The sequence below is a fragment of the Mobula birostris genome, chromosome 3, assembly GCF_030028105.1.
Source record: "Mobula birostris isolate sMobBir1 chromosome 3, sMobBir1.hap1, whole genome shotgun sequence".
Lineage (NCBI taxonomy): Eukaryota > Metazoa > Chordata > Chondrichthyes > Myliobatiformes > Myliobatidae > Mobula > Mobula birostris.
In genome coordinates this window covers 231,367,077-231,394,539 of record NC_092372.1, presented here as the reverse complement: position 1 = coordinate 231,394,539, position 27,463 = coordinate 231,367,077, and the positions used below count along the sequence as shown (strand labels likewise).

General features: G+C 48.4%; 1 protein-coding gene across 1 annotated transcript in view; it reads left to right on the top strand.

The window, feature by feature from the left end:
- scrib (scribble planar cell polarity protein) overlaps positions 1–27,463 on the top strand; it is a 353,260-nt gene that overhangs the window by 124,586 nt on the left and 201,211 nt on the right. Inside the window, 8 exon segments of the mRNA XM_072254338.1 lie at positions 169–335; positions 2,673–2,797; positions 8,178–8,330; positions 8,749–8,937; positions 10,612–10,902; positions 16,283–16,371; positions 16,569–16,606; positions 19,419–19,430. Of these exon segments, the coding sequence (XP_072110439.1) occupies positions 169–335; positions 2,673–2,797; positions 8,178–8,330; positions 8,749–8,937; positions 10,612–10,902; positions 16,283–16,371; positions 16,569–16,606; positions 19,419–19,430 (1,064 nt within the window).

Here is a 27,463-nt window from a genome sequence, read left to right as displayed (position 1 = left end):
CCTCAATCAACAGGAGAGATATTTGTTAAAAATCCCTGCCATCTCCTGCAGCTGGACACCTGCTGATCTCTTTGGAAACCAACTCCTCCCCTTTTACTCCTCATATAGCCCGAGATCAACTTTGGATTTTTTTGACTCCAATTTCCCCCTCTTGCTGTGCTTCCCCAGGTTGGTGAATCTTCCGTTTGCGCTGACGAACCTGAATCTGAAGGCGCTGTGGCTCGCAGAGAACCAATCTCAGCCGATGCTCAAATTCCAGACGGAGGATGATGAGAAGACAGGCGACAAGGTTCTCACCTGTTACCTGCTACCTCAGCAACCCTCCCCAAGCCTGGGTAAGTTAATGTCATGTGTACCCCCTACCTTCCCTCTCACCTTAGACCCCCCTCCCCTTCTCTAGTATTACACCCCTTCCCCTCTCACCTTAAACCGTCTGTAGTGTTACACCCTGCCCTTCTCATCTTAAACCGTCTCTAATATTACACTCCTTCCCCACTCACCTTAAACCGTCACTAGTGTTACACCCTGCCCCTCTCACCTTAAACCGTCTGTAGTGTTACACCCTGCCCCCCTCACCTTGAACTGTCTCTAGTATTACACTCCTTCCCCTCTCACCTTAAACTGTCTGTAGTGTTACACCCTGCCCCCCTCACCTTAAACCGTCTCTAGTATTACACTCCTTCCCCTCTCATCTTAAACCGTCTCTAATATTGCACTCCTTCCCCACTCACCTTAAACCGTCACTAGTGTTACACCCTGTCCCTCTCACCTTAAACCGTCTGTAGTGTTACACCCTGCCCCCCTCACCTTGAACTGTCTCTAGTATTACACTCCTTCCCCTCTCACCTTAAACTGTCTGTAGTGTTACACCCTGCCCCCCTCACCCTAAACCGTCTCTAGTATTACACTCCTTCCCCTCTCACCTTAAACCATCTCTAATATTAGACTCCTTCCCCTCTCACCTTAAACCGTCACTTGTGTTACACCCCTGCCCCCCTCACCTTGAACTGTCTCTAGTATTACACTCCTTCCCCTCTCACCTTAAACTGTCTGTAGTGTTACACCCTGCCCCCCCTCACCTTAAACCGTCTCTAGTATTACACTCCTTCCCCTCTCACCTTAAACCGTCACTAGTGTTACACCCTGCCCCCCCTCACCTTAAACGGTCAGTTGTGTTACACCCCTGCCCCTCTCACCTTAAACCGTCTGTAGTGTTACACCCTGCCCCTCTCACCTTGAACTGTCGGTAGTGTTATACATACTACCCCTTCACCTTAAACTGTCTGTAGTGTTACACCATTTCCCCTCTCACCTTAAACCGTCACTGGTGTTACACCTCCTTCCCCCTTACCTGAAGCTGTTTCTAGTGTTACACCCTACCCATCTCACCTTAAAGTTTCTTTAGTGTTACATCCCTATCCCTCTCACCTTAAACCCACTGTCTCTAGTGTTACACTCCCTTCCCCTCTCACCTTAAACTGTCTCCAGTGTTACACTCCACTACCCTCTCACCTTAAATCATCTCTGGTGATACATCCCTACCCCTCTCACCTCAAGCTGTCTCTTGTGAAACTCCCACTACCCCTCTCACCTCAAACTGTCTCCAGTGTTACACCCCACTACCCCCTCACCTTAAATCATCTCTAGTGTTACATGTCCTACCCGCTCACCTTAAACCGGCCTTCTCTCGTGTTACAGCTCCAGCCCCTGTCACCTTTAAAACCAGCTGCTCTGGTGTTATACCCTCACCGTGCTCTCCTTCAACCCACTGCCTCTAATGTTACACTCTTCCTGCCACAAACAGTGTCTGCATTTTCTGCCTATCACAACGTGTCTCCCCTTACAACTCAAGGCCCTGATGTTACTAATCTCCCAACGTTTCAGTTATTTGTGTCATTTTTACTGTCATTCCGATATCCCTCCAGTCGTTCTACCACTGTGGTCATTGCTGTAGTCCTCCAGTTGTTCTGATTGTTCATCCCATTCCCATACCCCTCGCAGTGCTCCACTTGTCCCCCTTGTGCCCATACCCCACTCCTTATTCCCATAAACCTCCTATCGTTCCTGTGCTGCCATTTATTCCAGTGCCCCTCCCATTGTACCCATACCCTTTCTGCTGTTCCCGTTTTTTCCTGCATCCCTACCATTGTTCCCATATCCCTCTCATCGTTCCCTTGTTGCTGTTCTTGTAATCCTCCTGTCGTTTCATACCCCTCACATCATTTCAGTCCTTCCTGTCATTCCCATATCCCTCCTGTCGTTCCCATTCTTCCCGTATCCCTCCCGTCATTCCCGTATCCCTCCTGTCGTTCCCATTCTTCCTGTCATCTCGTGTCCCTCCTGTCATTCCTGTTCTTCCTATCATTCCCATATCCCTCCCACTCATTCCCATTTTTCCTGTCGTTCCTGTATCCACCTCATCATTCCCTTAACCCTTCTGTCATTTTGTTTTTTCTGTTATTCCTGTGGCCCTCCTGTTGTTGCTGTATCCCTGCTCTTGTTCCCATTCTGTCTGTAATTTCCGGTCTGTCCCAACTGTCCCAACCTGTCTGGTAGGCATTCCCAACCCTACCCCAGCTCGGTGGCATCACTGCCAGTCGCCCTGCGGGACTGTGGGATCTCCACTCAGCTGTCTCTCAGAGGCTGCCTGGCTCCTTTTCGTTCTATCACAGAGAACCTTTTGAGTGACAGCCTGGATGAGACGTGGCTGGAGCCGAACGTGAACCGTGTCAGTGTGATCCAGTTCCAGGAAGAGCCTGTGCGCGGCGAGGAGAATGATGAAGAAGCAGAGAGACGAGTGAGTTACCCTCCCCGTGCTTGGGTGTTGGAGTAACGTGGACCAGCCCTAAGTTAATCTGGAAAGCAGTGGTCTTCCCAGGTGTGGGTTGCACTGAGACTTGGTGCTGCCCTGAGTTACTCGGGGATACAGTGGTAGGCGTTGGATTGTGACCTGGCCCTGGTCCAACTTACTCGGGAAGAGAAATGGTGGGTCTGGTGAGAGGGGCTGCCAGCTAGCTATCCTTCTCCTAGGCTGGGGTGTGGGTGCAAGGAAACTCTCTCCATCCAGGACTGATTTATTTAATCTCTCCATTCAAGGAATCTCTTCCATCAGCCCAGATGTAGATGGAGTGGAAGTACCAGTTGAGCCAGGTGTGCTGCAGATGGGTGGAGGTGCCATTTAGGCAAAACGTGTTGTTGATGGGGGTTGGTTGGGCCAGATGTATTGCAGAAGGGGTGGCAGTATCTGTTAGACCAGGTGTGTTCAAAGTTCAAAGCAAATTTTATTGTTAAAGTACATATATGTCACCATATACAAACTTGAGATTTATTTTCTTGTGGGCATACTCAACAAGTCTCTAGAATAATGACCATATCAAAATTAGTGAAAGACTTCCCAATTAGTTAACTCAAACAGGGTGCAGAAGACAACAAACTGTGCAGATAGAGTCAGAGAAAAGTATAGCATGGAAACAGGTCCTTTGGCCCATCTAATCCATGCCAAAACCATTTAAATTGCTACTCCCATTGACCCGAACAAGGACCATAGCCCTCCACACCCCTATTATCTATGTACCTATCCAAACTTAGCTTAAGAGTTGAAATTAAGCTTGTATGCACCACTTGTATGACGGCTCATTCCACACTCTCACACCCTCTGAGCGAAGAAGCGTCCCCTCATATTCCTCTTAAACTTTTCACTTTTCACACTTAAACCTTGGCCTCTGCTTGTAATTCCAGACAACCTCAGTAGAAAAAGCCCACTTGTACTTACCCCACATAATTTGGTATACTTCTATCAAATCTCCTCTGAATCTTCTACATTCCAAGCAATAAAGTCCTAACCTATTCAATCTTTCTGCATAACTCGGTTTCTCTAGACCCAGCAACATCCTTCTAAATTTTCTCTGTACTCTTTCAAACTTGTTTATATCTTTCTTGTAGGTGCGTGACCAAAACTGCACATAATATTCCAAATGATGCCTCACCAATGTCTCATACAACTTCAACATAACATCCCATTTCCTGTGCTCAATACTTCATTTTATGAAGGCCAATGTGACAAAAGCTTTCTTTATGACTTATCTTCCTGTGATGCAACTCCCAACAAAGTATAGATCTGTATTCCCAGATCTCTTCGTTCTACCGCATTCCTGAGTGGAGCCCAGCGGCACACCGCTAATCACAGGCCTCCAGTGCTGAGCAGCTGAACCTTCGATCGGAGTTGCAGAGAAGTAGTCACTCCTAAGTTGCAGGAGGCGAGTAGCTGGGTGGCTGTCAGGAGAAGAAATGGAAAGGTGAATAGGCAGTTAGCAGAGAGTAGCCCAGTGGCCATTCCCCTCAATAATGAGTATACTGTTTTGGATACTGTTGTTGGGGATGACCTCCAAGGGGAATGCCACAGAGACTGGGTTGCTGGCAATGAGCATGGGTCCGTGATGGAGAAGAGGGGAGCGGTAGTGATAGGGGACTCAATAGTTGGAAACAGACAGGAGATTCTGTGGATGTGAATAGGTCACCCAGATGGTATGTTGCTTCTCAAGTACCACGGTTAGGGATATCTCGGATTGTGCCCACAGCATTTTGGAGAGGGAGGAAGAGCAGCCAGATGTCTTGGTAAATATTCGTACCAATGACATTGGAAGGAAAAGCAAAGAGGTTCGTGATTTTTATTAACGACCTGGATGTGGGGGTAGAAGGGTGGGTTGGCAAGTTTTCAGATGACACAAAGGTTGGTGGTGTTGTAGATAGTGCAGAGGATTGTCAAAGATTGCAGAGAGACATCGATAGGATGCAGAAGTGGGCTGAGAAGTGGCAGATGGAGTTCAACCTGGAGAAGTGTGAGGTGGTACACTTTGGAAGGACAAACTCCAAGGCAGAGTACAAAGTAAATGACAAGATACTTGGTAGTGTGGAGGAGCAGAGGGATCTGGGGGTACATGTCCACAGATCCCTGAAAGTTGCCTCACAGGTGGATAGGGTAGTTAAGAAAGCTTATGGGGTGTTAGCTTTCATAAGTCGAGGGATAGAGTTTAAGAGTCGCGATGTAATGATGCAACTCTATAAAACTCTGGTTAGGCCACACTTGGAGTACTGTGTCCAGTTCTGGTCGCCTCACTATAGGAAGGATGTGGAAGCATTGGAAAGGGTACAGAGGAGATTTACCAGGATGCTGCCTGGTTTAGAGAGTTAGCATTATGATCAGAGATTAAGGGAGCTAGGGCTTTACTCTTTGGGAGTAAAGGAGGAGGATGAGAGGAGACATGATAGAGGTGTACAAGATAATAAGAGGAATAGATAGAGTGGATAGCCAGTGCCTCTTCCTCAAGGCACCACTGCTCAATACAAGAGGACATGGCGTTAAGGTAAGGGGTGGGAAGTTCAAGGGGGATATTAGAGGAAGGTTTTTTACTCAAGAGAGTGGTTGGTGCGTGGAATGCACTGCCTGAGTCAGTGGTGGAGGCAGATACACTAGTGAAGTTTAAGAGACTACTAGACAGCTATATGGAGGAATTTAAGGTGGTGGCTTATATGGGAGGCAGGGTTTGAGGGTCGGCAAACATTGTGGGCCGAAGGGCCTGTACTATTCTAAGAGAGAATTTAGAGAGCTAGGCGGAAAGCTGAGAAGCAGAGCTTCTAAGATAGTAATTTCTGGATTGCAGCCTGTGATGTGCCAGTGAGAGTAGAAACAGGATGATTTAGCAGATTATTGCGTGGCTGAGAAGCTGTGCAGGGGACAGAGCATCAGGTTCTTGGATCATTGGGATCTCTTCCGGGGTAGGTATGTGACCCCGAACCCGAGGGGAGCCAATCTCAAACAAGAGAAATCCTGGAGATGCTGGAAATCCGAGTAACACACACAAAATGCTGGAGGAACTCAGCAGGCCAGGCAGCATTTAGGAAAAAGGTAGTTGATGTTTTGGGCCAGAACCTTTCAGCAGGACTGGGGAGAAAAGCTGAGGAGTAGATTTAAAAGGTGAGACGAGGGGGAGAGAAACACAAGCTGATCGGTAAAACCTGGAGGGGGAATGAAACATAGAAAACCTACAGCACAATACAGGCCCTTCGGCCCACGATGCTGTGCCGAACGTGTACTTACTTTAGAAATTACCTAGGGTTACCCATAGCCCTCTATTTTTCTGAGCTCTTTGTACCATGGAATGATGAAGTAAAGAGCTGGGAAGTTGACTGGTGGAACAGATACAGGGCTGGAGAAGGGGGGAGTCTGATAGAAGAGGAAAGAAAGCCATGGAAGAAAGAAAAGGAGGGAGGAGCACTAGAGGGAGGCGATGGGTGGGCAAGGAGATAGGGAAAAGAGGATGGGGAATGGTGAAGGAGGGGTTCGGCATCACTGGAAGTTCGAGAAACCGATGTTCATGCCATCAGGTTGGAGGCTACCCAGATGGAATATAAGGTGTTGTTCCTGCAACTTTGAAACTAATGGCATTATGGTTCCTGGATGCAAAGTGTTCCCCTACATAAACTTCTGTCACCTGCCCTGTCTCAGTCTCTAATAGCAGATCAAGTATCAGACACACTCTCTTTGGAATTCAACTTACTGATGAAGGAAACTTTCCTGAGCACATTTGACAAACTCTATCCCATCTAGTCCTTTTACAGTATGGGAGTCCCAGTTAATATATGGAAGCTAAAATCACCTGCTGTGACCACCTTGTGTTTCTTGCAACAGTCTGTGATCTCTCTCCAAATTTTCTTCCTCTGTCCCTCGGACTGTTGGTTGGTCTGTCATACAGCCGCATTAACATGGTCATGCCTTTCTTATTTCTCAGTTCCACCATAACGCCTCACTTGACAAGTTCTCGTGTCTGTCCTGACAGAGCACTGCCGTGACATTTTCCCTGACTAGTAATGCCACCCCTCCCTTTAATCCCTCCTTCAAATAATAGAATCCCGGAGTACTGAGCTGCCAGTCCTGTCGTTCCTGCAACCGTCTCTCAAATGGCTCCAATTTCAGTTGTTGGTCCATGCTCTGAGCTCATCCACCTTTTCTTGCATTGAATAGCAAAACAATAAATATCGAGAACATGAGGTGAAGAGTCCTTGAAACGGACTCCATGGGTTGTGGGAGTGTGTCAGTGTCGGGGCAAGTGTAGTTATCTCCTTTGGTTCAAGTGCCTGATGATTGAGGGAGAGTTAACTGTTAGAAACATAGAAACTGTTCCTGAACCTGCTGGTGCGAGTCCTGAGGCTGCTGTATCTTCTTCCTGATGGCACCATTCTTGTATTCATAGTAAATACCAAGAATCAAACAAAATAATACTGATAAACAAATAAGTAATAGAAATTGAGAAATGAGGTGAAGAGCCTTGAAAATAGGTTGTGCAAGGATATGCTGAATTGTGTCATTAAAACCTTTTCCCTACATTTTTTGATGTTAAGAACAATGAAACATCTTGCAACAATAAAGGATGAGGTAGAACTGCAAGGAACTGAAATCATAAGATCATCAGGTGATGCTGGAGTTCATGATGGTTCATCCATGTTCTGACGGTTAAGGTGAATATAGAGGCATTGAGTTCATCTGCAGTGAAGCCCCGTTGTCTGCTATGTCACTTGATTTAACTTTATAACAAGTGATAGTGTTTATAGTGTTCTTGATGGGGATACTGATTGGGACAGCTGTGCTGTTGATGGAGGATTGGTTGGGCTAGAAGTGTTGTAGCTAGGGTAGAGGTATCTGTTGGGCCAGCTGTGTTGATTGAGATACCTGTTGGGCCAGCTGTGTTGATTGAGATACCTGTTGGGCCAGATGTGCAGTTGATGGAGGTACCTGTTGGGCCAGATGTGCAGTTGGTGGAGGTACCTGTTGGGCCAGATGGGCAGTTGGCGGAGGTACCTGTTGGGCCAGATGTGCAGTTGGCGGGGGTACCTGTTGGGCCAGATGTGCAGTTGGCGGGGGTACCTGTTGGGCCAGATGTGCAGTTGGCAGAGGTACCTGTTGGGCCAGTTGCGCAGTTGGCGGCGGAGATACCTGTTGGGCCAGATGTGCAGTTGACGGAGATACCTGTTGGGCCAGATGGGCAGTTGGCGGAGGTACCTGTTGGGCTGGATATATTGCTGATGGGGAATTAGTTGGGATTGATGTTGTAGATGGGTTGGAGGTACCTGTTGGGCCAGGTGTGTCTGTAACCTGTCGCTGTTTTGTCTGTGCTCTGTAGGGTGGCTTACAGCGCAGGGCGACCCCACATCCCAGTGAGCTGAAGGTGATGAAACAGGCAATAGAAGAACGCAGAGGAGAGGCACTCACCATGAAAGCACAGGAGGCCCCTGAGTCTCCGGAATCTCCAGAGCCCCCAGCACTGGGGTGTGAGGTGAGTGAGGATCAGGGTTTGTGGGTGGGGGGGGGGTGGGTCCAAGTGTGGGATGAGAATGGGGGCAGGTGCTGATGGGTGCGGAGCATGGAGGGAGGACTGGGGAGGGAAATGTGTGCAAGGGAGGGTGGTGAGGAGAGTGTTAATATGTTGAGAGGTGGGGAGTGGTGGGTTGGTGAAGTGAGGGGTGTGAGGAGATGTTGGTGGGTGTGGGTCTGGTCGGGTTACAGGACCCTGGAGCAGCTGCTGTGCCTGACTATTTGTCTCACTGGGTGGACGGGATGGTACAGCTGACCTGCGGGTTGTCTGCCTGTTGGTCTTACTGGGTGGACGGGATGGTACAGTTGACCTGTGGGTTGTCTGCCTGTTAGTCTTACTGGTTTGATGGGATGGTACAGTTGACCTGTGCTGTGTACAGGAAGAACGGCTGAGTGCAGAGTCAGATCAGAGCCTGGACTGCCGCCTGTCAAACGGTGAGCTGTGCCCCACCACAGGCAATCCAGAACTGGCCGTCACTTCGCTGCCAACAGAGCAGGCTTTAGAGGAGCGGACTAGTGACTCCGAGGATCACAATGAGGAGGAAGATGATGAAGACGGATACTTTGAGGTACAGAGCCCAAGTCGTCGTCCATGTCACCATGCGACGTAGACGTATAGTATCAAAACAGGGCAATCAGCCCATCCTCCACACCAGCAGGATCCATGCTAATCCCGGCTCCCAGCACGTGCTGTAACCTTCAATGCCTTGACCATTCTTGCGCTGACCTCCACATTTCCTAAATACTTCCAGTGCCTCAGTCTCTGCCACTCCCTCTGGCATGGTGGTCCAGGGGCTCACACCCTCCCTGCGTGGAGGAGGATCATTCTAGTCTGCTCAATACTCCCTTCTCTTAAATCTCAGTCCTTTCCATTGTTTCACATCTGACAAGGTGAAGTTCAGATTCCGATTTATATATCACAAGTATAAGGAAATATACAGTGCAATGCATTAATAACCAATGCACCCATGACATAGGGGAAGAATTTGGGCATTCAGCCCTTTGAGTCTGCTCTGCTATTCCATCATGGCTGATTTATTATCCCTCTCAACTGCATTCTCCTGCCTACGCCCTCCTCGCCACCCCCGTAACCTATGCTGCTGTAAGTAATTAAGAACCTAACACCTCTGCTTTAAATATACCCAGTGACTTGGCCTTTATAGCCGCTTGTGGCAATGAATTCCACAGTTTCACTACACTCTGGCTGAAGAATTTCCTCCTCATCTCTTTTCTAAATGGATGCCCCTGTATTCTGAGGCTATATTCTCTGGTCTTAGCCCCCCCCCCCCCCCCCCCACTATTGGAAACGTCCTCTCCACCTCCACTCTATCTTGACCTTTCAATATTTTATAGGTTTCAATGAGATTCCCCTTCATTCTTCTGAACTCCAGTGAGTACAGGCCCAGAGCCAGAGCTCACAAGTGTCACCACACATTCCAGCGCCAATGTGGCATGTTCACCATGCTCAACAGAACAGCACAGAATATAACAAACAACAAAACAACAATGAAACAAGTCCCGTTCCTCCCTCCCCACCCCCATATACAAGCAATCTTCTAACCACAGAACCAGCCATCTTCTGCCTCTGGCATTCATGATGCTGATACCCAGTGCGGGCCACTGTCACAGGGTGGCTCATACCCAGTGAGGGCCACTGTCACTGGCTGGCTCATACCCAGTACAGGCCACTGTCACTGGCTGGCTCGTACCCAGTGCGGGCCACTGTCACGGGCTGGCTCATACCCAGTGCGGGCCACTGGCTGGTTTGTACCCAGTGCGGGCCACGGTCACGGGCTCGCTGATACGCAGTGTGGGCCACTGTCACGGGCTGGCTGATACCCAGTGTGGGCCACTGTCACAGGCTGCCTCATACCCAGTGCGGGCCGCGGTCACGTGTTGGTTTATACCCAGTGCGGGTCACTGTCACGGGCTGGTTTATACACAGTGCGGGTCACTGTCACAGGCTGGCTCATACCCAGTGCGGGCCACTGTCACTGGCTGGTGCGTACCCAGTGCGGGTCACTGTCACGGGCTGCCTCATACCCAGTGTGGGCCACTGTCACGGGCTGCCTCATACCCAGTGCGAAGCACCAGCCAGGAGAATTTACCCTTGCTTGGAACAATGGTGTACAGCCATGCAGGGTGCTGTGTCTGTATAGCTGCACGTCTGTGAATAGCTACATGTCTATGTGGATAACTGCATACCTCCTTAAGGAATGATTGCTGCTATATCTGCTCCACAGCCGACAGTGCGATTCACAGATGATACAGTGATGAGGGGTGAAGGAGAGGAAGGAGTGGGCGAGGGCGATTCCTTCGTTGCCGAGAAGCAGCGTTTGATTCGTAAGGACACGCCGCACTACAAGAAGCAGTTCAAGATTAACAAGCTGCCGAGGCCCGAGGCGGTGATGGCCATGCTGCAAGCCATGCCCAGCGCCGAGCTGCAGGAGGAGGGGGTTCAGGCGCCCGATTGCAGCCTCCCCACGGACCTGCCGGAGGTCAGAGCCGAAAGGATCTCTCAGCCCCCTGTGAAGGTAGGGTGCAAGCCATGACCTGGCCCTAGTGTGGACGTGGCACGGGAGGGTGTCGAGGGCAGGCAGCTGGTGTCTAGCATTTTTCAGCATTGGAGTGTACCGAGAGTTGTTTGTACATTGAACCCTTTTACTGGGGTATGTCTCCCAGTCAGATCAAATGTGCCACCAAAAAGACAGAGAGACCTGAAGTGAGCAGCCAGTAATCAGGTTAATGATGACAATGCCATCTTGCTGTCCGGCAGGTCTGAGTGCAGGGAGTGTGAGAGATCTGTCTGTCTACACAATTCCAACTGTCCACATCAGTCCTGCTGTTACATGCCGGACAGTGGTCAGGGTGTTACCAGGTGCAGAGGGAGATGGAGCAGAGCAGGGCTGGATTCTGATCAGAGATTGTACCCTGCACCAGACCCTGAGATCCATGGAGAGCACCACTGTACACGGCAACCCTTCTGTGGTTGTCGACTGAGTTACGCTCTACTGATTTCTCGCTCAGTAACTCTTGCATGGCTGTCATCCTCCTTGTTGTCCCAGTATTCATTGCACAAACTAACATTGGATCAGCCTTGCAGCAGCTGCCTACAAAACGCTCGAGGAACTGCTTGTTCATTTCCATAGATTGTTCCTGACTAGCTGAGTTCCCCCAGCATTCTTCGTGTGTTGCTCTGGATGTCCAGTGTGTGCAGGATCTCCTGCATTCAGTAGCTAGTGGTCTTCGTTCCGAGACCAGAGTGTGAATTAAACCTAGTCCTCAGTCAGCTGCCATTGTTGGTGTCTACCTTACTGCCATTCTGTCTGCGTCCCCTCCTCGTTCACACGCCCTTTCTCCCTTTTCCCTGCTCTCTCCCCTCACTCACATTCTCTGTCTCTATTCAGCACTTTCACCGTAATGGAGAGCAAGTGGAATTTAATAAAGATGGATAGACCTCCAGGCCCCTCAAGGTGCCCCCTTCTTCTGCTCGTTTGTTCTTTCCACTCCCATCCTCTTCCTTCCCTCATTTCCCCTCACCCCCATACCTTCCTTCTCCCTTCTGTATTCTGCCTCTCTCTCTCTCTGTCCTGTTTAATCATTAAAACTATATCCATAAGTTTATCTCTCTTTCTATATCCACCTCTCTCCCCCTCCCTACCTCTCTCCCCCTCCCCACCTCTCTCCCCCTCCCCACCTCTCTCCCCTCCCCACCTCTCTCCCCTCCCCACCTCTCTCCCCCTCCCCACCTCTCTCCCCCTCCCCACCTCTCTCTCCCCTCCCCGCCTCTCTCCCCCTCCCCACCTCTCTTCATCCCCCCATTGCCCCCATCCCTTTCCCTGCCATAATTTCTCTGTCATCATTTCTTTTCACCTGTCCTCCCAGTCTCGCCGGCGCAGTCTCAGATTCGTTCATTGACTGAACACTGCTCTTCCACGCTGTACTGTCCATTATCCTCACTTCCACGCTGTACTGTCCATTATCCGCACCAATCTCCTCTAACGTCTCTAACATGGATCATTAATCAGAAGCATGTGGACTAATTGACTAATTTGTTTCTCTCTTGATGGTCCGTTTCTCCTGCTGAGGTTGATAGAGCGATGGTTCCTCTGAGCAATGCCAGTCTTAGTGTGAACACCAGCAAGTACAATCCTCACATCCAGTCCTGCGCTCTGCTGCTTTGGGCCAGGACAGCCAAAGGGCCGGGATTTCTCTCTGTGAACAGTCGGTCAGTACAAGATGTGCTGTCCGTTTTGCATCCCCATGCACAACCAGCCGATGGTAAGCAGTCCAGGCTCTGCACTGTGTCCCCACGCACAGGCAGCCGCAGGGTAGACAGTCCGGACAAGGCACTCTATCCCCACACACAGGCAGCCGCAGGGTAGACAGTCCGGACAAGGCACTCTATCCCCACACACAGGCAGCCGCAGGGTAGACAGTCTGGACAAGGCACTCTATCCCCACACACAGGCAGCCGCAGGGTAGACAGTCCGGACAAGGCACTCTATCCCCACACACAGACAGCCGCAGGGTAGACAGTCTGTGCTCTGCACTCTATCACCACACACAGACAGCCGCAGGGTAGACAGTCCGGACAAGGCACTCTATCCCCACACACAGGCAGCCGCAGGGTAGACAGTCCGGACAAGGCACTCTATCCCCACACACAGGCAGCCGCAGGGTAGACAGTCTGTGCTCTGCACTGTGTCCCCACGCACAGCCAGCCGCAGGGTAGACAGTCCGGACAAGGCACTCTATCCCCACACACAGACAGCCGCAGGGTAGACAGTCCGGACAAGGCACTCTATCCCCACACACAGGCAGCCGCAGGGTAGACAGTCTGTGCTCTGCACTGTGTCCCCACGCACAGCCAGCCGCAGGGTAGACAGTCTGTGCTCTGCACTCTATCCCCACACACAGCCAGCCTCAGGGTAGACAGTCCGGACAAGGCACTCTATCCCCACACAGAGGCAGCTGCAGGGTAGACAGTCCGGACAAGGCACTCTATCCCCACACACAGACAGCCGCAGGGTAGACAGTCCGGACAAGGCACTCTATCCCCACACACAGACAGCCGCAGGGTAGACAGTCTGTGCTCTGCACTGTGTCCCCACGCACAGCCAGCCGCAGGGTAGACAGTCTGTGCTCTGCACTCTATCCCCACACACAGACAGCCGCAGGGTAGATGCAGCTCAGCCTTTCCCTGTCCCTCCCTCCGTCCACAACCAGTTGACTGCAGGAGACCACTGTAACTGGCTCAGTGCAGGCATGTAGGGGGGGGCGTCTGTCTGGTGCATACCTCAGCCTCAGGCAAAGATTGGGACCAGACGGAGACAGGGAAATGCTGTTGGTCTGTGCATGGAGAATCACCTGATCAAAGAGATGACACAGGCATAGTGGGCTGAGTGGCCTCTCTGTTCTTTCTGATACTCTGTGAGTATACGGAATAGCCTGACGCTCACAACTGGTAAAGTTATCCCCATGTGCGCTGAGCAATGAGCCCATCATCACTGGAATGTCTGCATGTTTCCTTATAGATTCACACACGCACCGCTTCAACAAAGCTTGTGCATGCGGCAGCAGTGCTCCGTTCCCAAACAACATCCCACTGTTCAACCGGTAGAAGTTGTTGCCTTTAACTGTATCTCAGCGGCTGCTAGTGTGAGGGAGGCGTGCTGGGACGGTTCACTGTTTCTGTGTGACTCTCTCAGCACGTGGCGGGGCAGAGATAGTGGACAGGTCCCTGTTACTGTGTGACACTCTCTCTGCACGTGGAACGGCAGGGATACTGGTTCACTGTTACTGTGTGACTCTCTCAGCACGTGGCAGGGCAGAGATAGTGGACAGGTCCCTGTTACTGTGTGACACTCTCTCTGCACGTGGAACGGCAGGCATGCTGGGATGGTTCCTAGTTACTATGAGATATTCTCTCTGCATGTGGGAGGGCAGGCGTGCTGGGACGGTCCCTGGTTACTGTGAGATATTCTGTCTGCACATGGGAGGGCAGGTGTGCTGTTTGCTGGTTACCGTGAGATACTCTGTCTGCATGTGAGACGGCCGGTGGGCTGGGATATTCCCGGTTACTGTGAAATATTCTCTCAGCATGTGGGAGGGGAGATGTGCTGGTATGATTCCTAGTTACTGAGGGTCAGTTTCACTGCACGTGGGAGGGGTGGTGTGCTGGGATGGTTCCCAGTTACTGTGGGTCAGTCTCTCTGCGCGTGGAGGGGAAGCATGCTGGGTCAGTTCCCGGTTACTGTGAGATATCTTATCTGCATGTGGATGGGTGGTATGTTGGGACAACTCCCAGTTACCATGGGTCAGTCTCTCTGCACTTGGGAGGGTAGGTTTCTGGTTACTGTGAGATATCTTCTCTGCATGTGGATGGGTGGTATGTTTGGACAACTCCCAGTTACCATGGGTCAGTCTCTCCGCACTTGGGAGGGTAGGTGTGCTGAGATGGTTTCTGGTTACTGTGGGACACTCTGCACGTGAGACGGAAGAGGTAATGGAAGTGGTTTTGGTTACTGTGGGACACTGTCTGCATAGAAGAGGGCAGAGGTATTGGAAATGGTTTCGGTTACTGTGGGACTCTCCCTGTGCATGTGGGAGGGGAGGCGTGCTGGGACGGTTCCCAGTCACTCTGGGACAGTGAGACGATCAATCCACGTGCAGTCATCTCCACACACTGATCTTCCTTCTCTCTTGCCTCTCCTTCAGCTCAACATGGTTGCACTGAAGGACTGCTGTTTGCTGTTTGATGAGTGGTTCTCTGGGCTCTCAAATTCTAGTGCAGTGTGTTAATCAAACCCCCCCCCCCCACCCCCTCATCCCAAGTTCTCTGTTTCTCTCTGCATCAGAGATTTACTCCTTTCTTTGCTTTCCGCTTGCCTCACCTCTCCCACTGTTCCCCTCAGCTTGCTGCTGGCTGTGTCTCTGTGCTTCTGCGACCCACCAGTCTGGGGGCCTGTGTGTATGTGAATGTGTGTATACATGTGGCTGTGAGTGTGTGTGTGTGTGTGGATGGGTCTGTGTGTCGGGTGTATTTATATCTGTGTACACCAATGTGGGGATGGTGGGCCGTGTGTTGTACGTGTGGTTTCCCCGAAGCTGGTCAGCCGGCTCTTGTGTTCACCCCAGAGCCCGCTGCGTGAGAGTGTCTTGTGCTTTAAGCCACAGCCGGGAGGGCTCCATCTGAGTTAACAGTCCGCAAACGAAGAGGCTGACGCTCCCCGGTTTGGCTCCATCCGGACGATAGGGTGGTGGTGTGTCCCTGGAGAGTGCCCCAACACGGTCAGCTGTGGATCACCCCCGGGAGGCGCTGGGCACACCACACACCATCCTTTCATCACCCCTGCAGTTGCACCCACACCGTCTGGTTTGTGCCAACCCTCCACTGCTCAGGGAGGGAGGCCGCTGCTACCTGGAGAACTCAGGTCTCGGCTGTCGATTGTGCTAACACTACGTGAACTTGTTCATCTCTGATCTTCCCGACATCGCCTGGTGGGGAGCCTCCAGTTTGGGGGTTTGCTGGGTCTCGAGGAAAATGGCAAACTCTCCCCACCAGCATTTTCCATAGCACCAGGGCTGTCAGACTGGGACCCTGCTCAGTCACACTCAGCTTCAGGAGGTGCTTCAGTGAGGCTTGGAAACTCTGACCTGACCCCTTCCTCAGGATCAGAGCAACAGTATTCACCAAACACTTGCCTTTGTCCCCACCAATTTAGCAGTGTCCTCAGGCACAGTGAGAATTTGCGAGCCCAGGGTTGTGTCTGTCTGCGTCTGTGTCTGTGTGTGCCGCTGGTGCCTGCGTGCCTGGTGCTGCCCTGGGTGTGCATCGAAGGGCTGTGTTTCGGTTGGGTTGAAGCTATGCTCCACTAATCTGCATGCCTCTGCTGGTTCCTATCCTAACAGGGGGTCTCCTTTGATCAAGTCAATAACCTGCTGATCGAGCCTGCTCGAATTGAGGAGGAAGAGGTCTGTACTGTTCGCTTTCTATACCAGCTCTTCACATGCATGCCCAGTCTGTGTTGTGGTGGGTTTGCCCTGAAGCACTGGCAAGTGACAAGGCGCTGGGATGCACAGGCGTTCCTCTGAAGCCTTACTGTAGCGGGATTGTTGGTTTTAGTTTGTAGACGCTGTCGTTTAGAGTGGTGGTGAGTGAGGGTGGGGGGATGTTTCCTGAAGTAGGTGAGCCTAGGACCTGAGGGTATGGCCTTAGAATAGATGGGAACAGAGGTGAGGAGGAATTTCTTTAGGAACAGGGTGGTGAATCTGAGGAATTCATCACCACAGGTGGCTATGGAGGCAGTCACTGGGTATGTTTAAAGCGGAGGTTGATAGGTTCTTGATTCATCAAGGCATCTAAGGTTATGGGGTGAAGGTAGGATAATGCGATTGAGGGGGAAAGTAAATCAGCCATGGATGGAATGTCAAAGCAGACAATGGGCTGAATGGCCTAATTCTTTTAAGTCTTATGGTCTTTTGGTAATGGAGAGAGTGGAGATGGCAGTCATCCTTCAGAGGCTCTGCCTTTGTTGTTGGAGTCTTATCCCCAAAATCTTTTAATGCCTCAGTACTGCCCAAGGCCCTCAGTAACCTTCTGTCTTCTGCCCGTCGTCACAGGCTCAGATTTTGGTTCTGGGTATAAATATTCCATGGCACTGGGAGAAGGGGATCCCACAGCTGGTGAGAGCAGAGATCGATAAGGAGAAAGGATTTAGTATCAAGCACCTCCAAAAGCGGAATTTCCCAGTGGTCAGATGTTTCAATTTCTCTGCCCATTCCTGTTACGACATGTTGCTCCATGGCCTCCCGTGGCACCATGATGAGGTCACGGTCCGGTTGGAGGAGCCACTAGGTGGCTCCCAGTCTGATGGCATGAACATCGATTTCCCCTTTTGGGAAATATCTCTCTCTCTGTCTCTGTGTGTGGTCTCTCTCTCTGTCTGTGTGTGTGTGTCTCTCTCTCTCTCTCTCTCTCTGTCTGTGTATCTGTCTCTCTGTCTCTGTGTCTATCTCTCTCTGTCTCTCTCTGCCTGTCTCTCTGTCTCTGTCTGTTTCTCTCTGTCTGTCTGTCTGTCTCTCTCTCTCTCCCCCCTCTCCCCTTTTCTTCTAGTCTCTATTCTGAATACCCTCTTACCTCTTCTCTTTCTCACCTTCATGTCACCTCTCCCGGTGCCTCTCCTCTTTCACTTTCTCCTCAAGCTCCTCTCCTTTGTAATAAGTTCCTTCTCCCGTCCTTTGCCCTTTCCACCTTTCACCTCCCAGCTTTGTACTTCATCCCCACTCACCTGTCACCTTCTAGCTTATCCAACTACCCCCCCTTGCCTTTTTCTCTCTTCCTTTCCAGTCCTGATGTAGAGTCTCAGCCTGAAATACTGCTGCTTATTCATTTCCATAGACGCTGCCTGGCCTGCTGAGTTCCTCCAGCGTTTTGTGTGTGTTGCTCTGGTTTTTCAGCATATGCAAGATCTCTTACGTTTCGAGTATTTAGTGCCCTGTTGTCAGCAGCCAGTTTACAGTGGAGTTGTCCTACCCTGCTAGTCTATTACAGCTCTGCTTGCACTGGTGCTCTGACTCGCTGGCTGCCAGCTCAGGAGTGTTACTCCACCCATTCCCTGAAATCTATCCTATTGTACTCTGCGTCAGCAGCCTTCCTCCTGTAAGACAGAGAGCTTGGGTTCCTGCGAGTTACTTTTAATTCTGTGTGGTTGGGCAGGGGGTGGGGTGGGGTTTGTCATTGGCAACGTGTCACTCAGTCAGTGGCCACTTTATTAGATACTACCTGTCCACCTGCCTGTTAATGCAAATATCTAATTAGCTAATCCTGTGGCAGCAGCTTCATTCATAAAAGAATGCAGATGTGGTCAAAAAGTTCAGTTGTGTTGTACAGACCAAACATCAGAATGGGGAAGAAATGTGATCTAAGGGACTTTAACCATGGAGTGATTGTTGGTGCTGGATGGGGTGGTTTGAATATCTCAGAAACTGTTGTTTTCCTGGGATTTTCATACACAAGTCTCTAGAGTTTACAGAGAATGGTTCGAAAAACTAAGTGTACCCAGTAAGTGACAGTTCTGTGGGCAAAAATGCCTTGTCAATCGGAGAAGCCAGAAGTGAACGGCCAGACTGGTTTAAGCTGACAGGAAGGTGACAGTAACTCAGATAACCACAGAGATGTGTAGGAGAGCATCTGTGAACACACATGTTGAGCCTTGAAGTAGACGGTCTACAACAGCAGAAGACCATAAGCATACACTTAGCGGGCACTTCATTGGGTACGGGAGGTACCTAATAAAGAGGTGAATGTGAGGGGATGTTGCTGTAGAAAGGGGTTGCGAGTTGGATATGTAGCTGCAGGATTGCTTGGTCACACTGCCGGCGTGTGTGTGTGCCAGGACTGCATTATTCTCTGGGATCCCCCGCTGCAGACCTGACCCCCTCAGCAGGCTTCCCCTGAACAGCATTCTGTGAGACTGCTCAATGATGGGGGGGACCTGTTAGACCTGCTTCTTGGTTGCACTGCTGTGCGGGAATGAGATCACCTCCTCTTCCCTGTGCCTTCTGTCTGTGTTCTGCTCTCCTCTTGTTGGCATTGCTGCTACTCACTGGAGCACCTGGTACGTGTGTGTGCTGTGCACTGTTTCAAACATGAAACGTACTTGTCCGATGAATACTAGCTCAAAGCGGTTAGCACAACACTATTGCAGCTTGAGTGTCGGAGGGCAGTGTTCAATTCTGGCATACTCTGTAAGCGAGTTTGTACGTTTGTGCATGGTCTTTTTCCCGTTTCCTCCCACAGTCAAGAGAAATACCAGTTGGTAGGTTGATCAGTCATTGCAAATGGTCCTGTGATTAGCCTAGGGCTAAATAGGTGGGTTGCTGGACGGTGCTTCTCGAAGTTCCAGAAGGGCCTGGCCTGTGCTGTAACTCAAAATAAAATAAATGAAATAACAGTGTAGCATTTGTAACAGTTCAATACTTTCTGAGTTATTGCTTTGGATTCTATCAAGTACAAAGAACATGGCTTAGAGCAGCTCAGAAACAGGCTCTTCACCCTGTCAAGTATGTACAATCTCAACGACCCTGATGGCATGAACATCGACTTCTCTAACTTCCGCTAGGCCCCACCTTCCCCTCGTACCCCATCTGTTACTTATTTTTATGCACACATTCTTTCTCTCACTCTCCTTTTTCTCCCTCTGTCCCTCTGAATATACCTCTTGCCCATCCCCTGGGTCCCCCCCCCCCGTCTTTCTTCCCGGACCTCCTGTCCCATGATCCTCTCGTATCCCCTTTTGCCTATCACCTGTCCAGTTCTTGGCTCTATCCCTCCCCCTCCTGTCTTCTCCTATCATTTTGGATCTCCCCCTCCCCCTCCAACTTTCAAATCCCTTACTCACTCTTCCTTCAGTTAGTCCTGACGAAGGGTCTCGGCCTGAAACGTCGACTGCACCTCTTCCTACAGATGCTGCTTGGCCTGCTGCATTCACCAGCAACTTTGATGTGTGTTGCTTGAATTTCCAGCATCTGCAGAATTCCTATTGTTTCCCTGTATGTGATCCTTATCTCTCCATTCTCAACTAACCCACCTCCCTGCACATGGTCCTTATCTCTCCATTCTCAACTAACCCACCTCCCTGTACGTGATCCTTATCTCTCCATTCTCAACTAACCCACCTCCCTGCACATGGTCCTTATCTCTCCATTCTCAACTAACCCACCTCCCTGTACGTGATCCTTATCTCTCCATTCTCAACTAACCCACCTCCCTGCACATGGTCCTTATCTCTCCATTCTCAACTAACCCACCTCCCTGCACATGGTCCTTATCTCTCCATTCTCAACTAACCCACCTCCCTGCACATGGTCCTTATCTCTCCATTCTCAACTAACCCACCTCCCTGTACGTGATCCTTATCTCTCCATTCTCAACTAACCCACCTTCCTGCACATGGTTCTTATCTCTCCATTCTCAACTAACCCACCTCCCTGCACGTGGTCCTTATCTCTCCATTCTCAACTAACCCATCTCCCTGTACGTGATCCTTATCTCTCCATTCTGAACAAACCCACCTCCCTGCACATGGTCCTTATCTCTCCATTCTCAACTAACCCACCTCCCTGCACATGGTCCTTATCTCTCCATTCTCAACTAACCCACCTCTCTGCACATGGTCCTTATCTCTCCATTCTGAACTAACCCACCTCCCTGCACATGGTCCTTATCTCTCCATTCTCAACTAACCCACCTCCCTGCACATGGTCCTTATCTCTCCATTCTCAACTAACCCACCTCCCTGCACATGGTCCTTATCTCTCCATTCTCAACTAACCCACCTCCCTGCACATGGTCCTTATCTCTCCATTCTGAACTAACCCACCTCCCTGCACATGGTCCTTATCTCTCCATTCTCAACTAACCCACCTCCCTGCACATGATCCTTTCTCTCCATTCTAGAAACATAGAAAACCTGCAGCACAATACAGGCCCTTTGGCCCACAAAGCTGTGCCGAACATGTCCTTATCTTAGAAGTACCTAGGCTTACCCATAGCCCTCTATTTTTCTAAGCTCCATGCATCTATCTAGGAATCTCTTAAAAGACCCTATTGTTTCCGCTTCTGCCGGCAGCCCATTCCACGCACTCACCACTCTCTACGTAAAAAAACTTACCCCTGACGTCTACTCTGTATCTACTTCCAAGCACCTTAAAACTATGCCCTCTCGTGCTAGCCACTTCAGCCCTGGGAAAAAACCTCCACATGCTTCCTGTAGTGAGATGACCAGAATTGAGCGCAGTACTCCAAGTGGGGTCTGACCAGGGTCCTGTATAGTTGTAACATTACCTCTCGGCTCTCAATCTCAATCCCACGATTGATGAATGCCAGAAACTCCAGTTGTGTGTTGAGTAGTTCGCTCGGGGGATGACAGACTCCGGCTGACAGAGGTGACAGGTTTCAGTCCTGTGCCTATCCTGATGTTGGTCGTTCCTAAACCCTCTTGGCTGCCATCAGTGTGCAGTATTTATGGCAAATGGGATCTGCAAAGGGTAGTACAGGCACTTCAGTCAGTAGCTCTTTCAGCAACTGAAAGGCCTCTATATTTTGCATCCCATTTTGCTCCGAAGGGCTAAGATAAACATTACTTTCTTATCATTTTGTTCTCCCCTTCTTCTCCAAAGGTTAACCACATAGAAACTGATACAAAGGTGGCTTATTTTCGAGTAGTCCTTCATGAATCTCTGGAAGTAGTTACAGAGTACAAGGAACGACTGTAGAGCACTGATATTCTTGGGCCTTGGCCGTGTGGTCATTGCTTCTATCTTGGATGGATTTTAGATACTCCATCTCATGAAACTATGTGCCCAATGTAGTTGACTGATGTCTTGCAGAACTGGTACTTGTCCAGTAACAGATAGTGATAGTCATACTTTATTGATCCCGGGAGAAATTGGTTTTCGTTACAGTTGTACCATAAATAATAAATAGTAATAAAACCATAAATAGTTAAATAGTAATATGTAAATTATGCCAGTAAATTATGAAATAAGTCCAGGACCAGCCTATTGGCTCAGGGTGTCTGACCCTCCAAGGGAGGAGTTGTAAAGTTTGATGGCCACAGGCAGGAATGACTTCCTATGACGCTCTGTGCTGCATCTCGGTGGAATGAGTCTCTGGCTGAATGTACTCCTGTGCCCAACCAGTACATTATGTAGTGGATGGGAGACATTGTCCAAGATGGCATGCAACTTAGACAGTTTAAACCCTTCAGCTTTCAGGCAGTCGAGCACTTTCAGTAGCCTCGCTTTGTGCTCTTTCAGAGTAGACCCAAACACTATGAGATCATCCAAGTACACCAGTACCTCAAGCAAGTTCATGTCCCCAACGATCTTCTCCATGACACATTGGAAAGTAGCCGGTGCTCCTGCTATGCCCTGGGGCATTCGTTAAAACTGAGAAAATCCAAGTGGACATATGAATGCCGCCTTCTCTTTGTCAGCTTCACTCCGTAAGTCCAGCACACTGAACTGTTTCGCTCCACTCAAGCAGGCCAGCACGTCCTCGATCCGTGGAACAGTATGCTGGTCTGGGACTATGCCTTGGTTCAGTGTTGAATCGTCAACACACATTTGTACCTTGCTATTCTTTTTCCTTGCAACCACTATGGGTGATACATAGGGACCCCGTGACTCAGTGATAATTCCAGCCTCTTTCAGTTTCAGCAGATGCTGCTGAACAGCCACTACCTCTGCTGGTGCTAATCATCGAGTCCTTTCTCTGATAGGAGTGTCCTCTGTCACTTGGATGGTGAGGTGGTATTCTTAGAGCAATCCACAATGAACTCGTCAGTAGAAAAGACATCTCTGAACTTTACCGTCTTCTCCATCAGTCTCCTTTAACACCTCTCAGCCCTTCACCACTTGATCCATCCTTAATTGATTGATCTCAGCCAGTTGAAAAACCCTTTATGGCGCAAGCAATGCAGTTGTCTCTCTAGCCTGAAAATGTAGGCAGAAAGTTTCTCTGCTTTCTCCTGGAACATGTGCCTGAATCTCACCATGCCAAAGATGCTTTCTAGTGCTTGCATGTAGCCCACAGAAGTGGCAAATGGGCTGTCTGCCTTTTAGGACCTCATCACCTCAGCAGCCGGACCTTTTACACTCTCTACTAGTCACAGTATTTTCATATTATCTGCTCCGCTCAAGTCCCATATTCCTTCTCCGCCTCGGGGATGGACTTCACTCCCGAGAACATTCTCAGCCTCTAATAACTTTGACTCTCTGCCGCTAAACTTTGGGATCTATATTCCAGGGAAGTAATTGCCAAAACCAACTCAGCATTTTCATCATCTGCTGGGGAGCCCATTAACTGTTTCACATCAGACGAGTCCTTCCTCTCATTTCACAGAAACGATACAATGACAAATGAAATACAATGTTGGAAAGTGTATCGTCGGGAGGTTGACTTCCGGGTCATCAAGGGAATGGCGGCGTAAGGAAAAGGTCTCTCGACAAAAAAGAAGGTAAACTGCCCCATAATCGAATTTAGACAAATACTTAATATTGCATAACTATATTAATAAAAGGGGCAAGGATGATGTCTAAGAACAAGATTAAAAAGTCCGCTCCGAAGGCTGATAAACATAAAGAGACGCAGCAAGACGACGGGCCTAGCTCCCCCACGGCAAGCCAGGACGGAGATAATGAGGGGGAATCGGTGACTCTGTCCTTGATTCTCGGAGAGGTTCGCGAGTTCCGACAAGATAACAGCAAACAGCTGGAAGATATTAAAGGAGAAATAGTAAAAACTAACTCGCGGATAGATGAAGCCGAAGCGAGGATTGTTGGAATTGAAGAGAAGCTACGTAACACAGAGGAGGTGATAGCAGAAATGCTGAAGCTGCAAGACCAGCTCCAGTGGAAACTAATAGATCAAGAAGGCCGCTCGAGAAGGGAAAATGTGAGGATTTACGGAGTTCCCGAAGGAACTGAAGGTAAACCCGGATTGATGATTCCCTTCATGGAGAAGCTACTTAGAGAGAACCTTGATATACCGGCCGCAAAAGACCTACAGATAGAAAGAGCTCACCGCGTGTTGGCACCAGACCCTCCAGCAGGCGCCCAGCCCAGATCGATTCTGGTCAGATTTCTCAGTTACAGAACGAAGGAAGAGGTGCTTAAAAGGGCATGGCGAAAGAAGGGTTTCATGTGGAACAACTGTAAAATCAGTTTAGACCACGACTACGCACCGGGGATTCTTGCCAGACGGAAGGAATATACGGAAACACGGAGAGTCCTGAAGGAAAACAACATCAAATTCCAGACCCTGTATCCAGCTCGGCTGAGAGTCTTTTACGACGAAGGGACAAAAACTTACACTACGGTGGAGGAGGCAACGTTGGACCTGGCGGACCGGGGACTACCTATTAAAGTTATCACCCAACCGGAGTCGCTACTGGAGAGGATTCAGCAGAAGTCGTGGCAGTTAGTGGGGCGAGGACGCTCCACTCGAACCAGAGTGTCAAACTACAAGGAAAAGCTGCAAATATTCAGACGCGAATGTACAGAGAACACAGATTAATTAAGAGAAATGACTGAAAAGAGTAAATCGGACTTAAAGGTAAAATGAAAACTGGTAACTGAAAATAAATTAGACGGAATAACTTGAATGATAGCAATATGGTCGAGACATAAATAGGAGAAAATTCTCTGTGATTATTCAAACTGCTGAGGGCCCTCTAACACAGGGTGAAGATAGAGGTTATCCCTCTGAACTGAGGCCTCAGGGTCGGTGCTCAGGCTTCACTATGGAAAGTCGGGAAAAATTTTCAAATGTTGCACGTTCAAAAATGTCTAGGGTGTGGTTATATGTTTTGGTTTACTGTTGAGAAGGGATTGCCTACTGTTTGGTTAGAAAAGGAGAGTGTTTTTTTTTCTACTAGAGAAAAATGCAAACTGAATTGGTAAAAATAATTTCCTATAATGTTAATGGGGTTTTGAATCCAATTAAAAGAAATAAGATTATGTCTAAATTGAAAAAAGAGAGGGCACAAATAGCTTTCCTCCAGGAAACACATATGAGCCAATCTGAACATGGAAAATTAAAAAGAATGGGCTTTAAGCATGTATTTTATTCATCATATAAATTGAGTCACAAAAGAGGGGTAGCTACTTTAATATCAAGTACTCTTAATTATGAACATATTTCAGAGACTAGAGACAAAGAAGGACGGTTCGTAAAAATCGCAGGAAGAATAGAAGGTACAGAAATAACATTGCTGAATGTTTATGCTCCTCCAGGTTGTGAATGGTCATTTTATAGACACATTTTTGACCTAATGGTCAGTTCTCAAGGGGTAGTAATTTGTGGAGGGGATTTTAATATTAGATTAAATCCTATATTAGATTCTTCAAGAATAGTTACTCAGAATAAACCTCTGACTCGGAAAGTGAATTCATTGATGGAGGAGTTGGGAATTATAGATGTCTGGAGGGAATTACACCCTACTAGTAAAGATTATACATATTACTCTTTCCCTCATTCAGCCTATTCAAGGATAGACTATTTCTTTATCTTTAATACAGATAGACTCAGGATAAAAAAACTGTAATATTGCAACAATTGATCTGTCGGATCATAGCCCAGTCTCTATGTCTTTAATCCTGGAAAGGAAAATGAGGAAAACACTATGGAGGCTAAACTCACATATACTCAATAACCTGAAAGTAATGGAGAGATTAAGGGGAGAAATCAAAGAATAACTAGACCTTAATGACACGGGAGAAACATCACCAGTGATCTTATGGGATACATTGAAAGCTGTACTGAGAGGGAAAATTATTTCCATTACCACTCACATGAAAAAAATCAATGCACAAAAATTAGCAGACCTTCAAGGAAAATTAAAACAACTTCAAGTTGTAGATAGCAACAAAAGTAATTCAAATCGAAAACAGGAAATTAGGAAATTGCAAAGTGAAATTGACGATATTTATAAGTTGGAAACTCAAAGAAATTTTCTTTACCTGAGACAAAAGAATTATGAAGTAGGAGGTAAATCAGCTAGATTATTAGCATATAAATTACGAAAACAACAAGCAGACAATACAATTCATAAAATAAAGAATCCAAAGACAAAGCTTGTGGAGAGTACAACAGGGAAAATTCAAGAGAGTTTTGAAACATATTATCGAGAGCTGTACTCCCAACCCTGGGCCCCCAATGAGCCCTATATAGACAGTGTATTGAATTTTTTAGATCTACCTAAACTTACAGATTTACAAAATGAAAGTTTATTAGAACCAGTAACTGTCAAAGAACTGAACGTGGCCATCTCTAGGTTAAAGGCTGGAAAGTCCCCGGGTTCTGATGGGTTTACCTCAGAGTGGTACAAGTCCCTGAAGACACAGTTAGCCCCATTACTACTTAACACCTTTAATTGGATCTTGCAGAGAGGAGAAACTCCACCTTCCTGGAGAGAAGCAATTATTTCAGTTATTCCTAAAGAGGGTAAAGATAAACTAGAATGTGGCAATTATCGGCCAATTAGTGTTCTTAATTTAGATTACAAACTATTTACATCTATATTAGCGCGCAGATTGGAAAAGCTTTTACCTGGCCTAATCCACTTAGACCAGACTGGATTTATTCAACAAAGACAAACACAGGACAACATAAGGAGAACTCTGCACATATTAGAACAAGTTAATAAGAACGAGACAGAGACAATGGTAGTAGGATTGGACGCTGAGAAAGCTTTTGATTCGGTTAGTTGGGCATTCCTATACAGAGTGTTAGGAAGATTCGACTTTCAAGAAAAGTTTATTAAAGTAATTCAGACTCTATATGACAGCCCTACAGCCCGAATTAAGATAAATGGGGACCTCTCTGACTCCTCCATCTTAGAGAGAGGCACTAGACAGGGATGCCCAATTTCTCCTCTCCTTTTTGCGCTATATATTGAACTGCTTGCCCAACTAATAAGACAGAGCGAAATCGTACAAGGTATCAAGGTGGCAGGGATTGAACAGAAAGTGGTGTTATTCGCAGATGATGTTTTGGTCTATCTGAGTGAACCAGAAAAATCATTTATAGGATTGTTTACACTGTTGGATGACTTTGGGAAAATATCAGGTTATAAAATAAATGTAAAGAAAATGCAGGTTATGTCCCTAAATTATACACCATCCAAAAAATTGCAGGATACATATGATCTTAAGTGGGAAGCTAAATCATTAAAATATTTAGGAATAACCCTGCCGAAGGATCTTTCAACACTGTCACAGGTAAATTATGGGCCATTAATCTCAGAGATAAAAGCAGATATGCATAGATGGAATCTTATCCCCTTTTTAAGTTTAAATTCAAGGATAAATACTATAAAAATGAATACTCTTCCTCGGTTATTGTATCTTTTCCATACTTTACTGGTGGAGGTGGATGATCAGGGAATGGGACAAATGGATTTCCCGCTTCATTTGGCAAGGAAAGAAACCTAGAATTCGATATAACACCTCACAGTTAGGGAAGGAAGGAGGAAGTATGGTTCTTCCTTGCCTGAGAAATTATTTTTATGCCTCACAGATAACCCC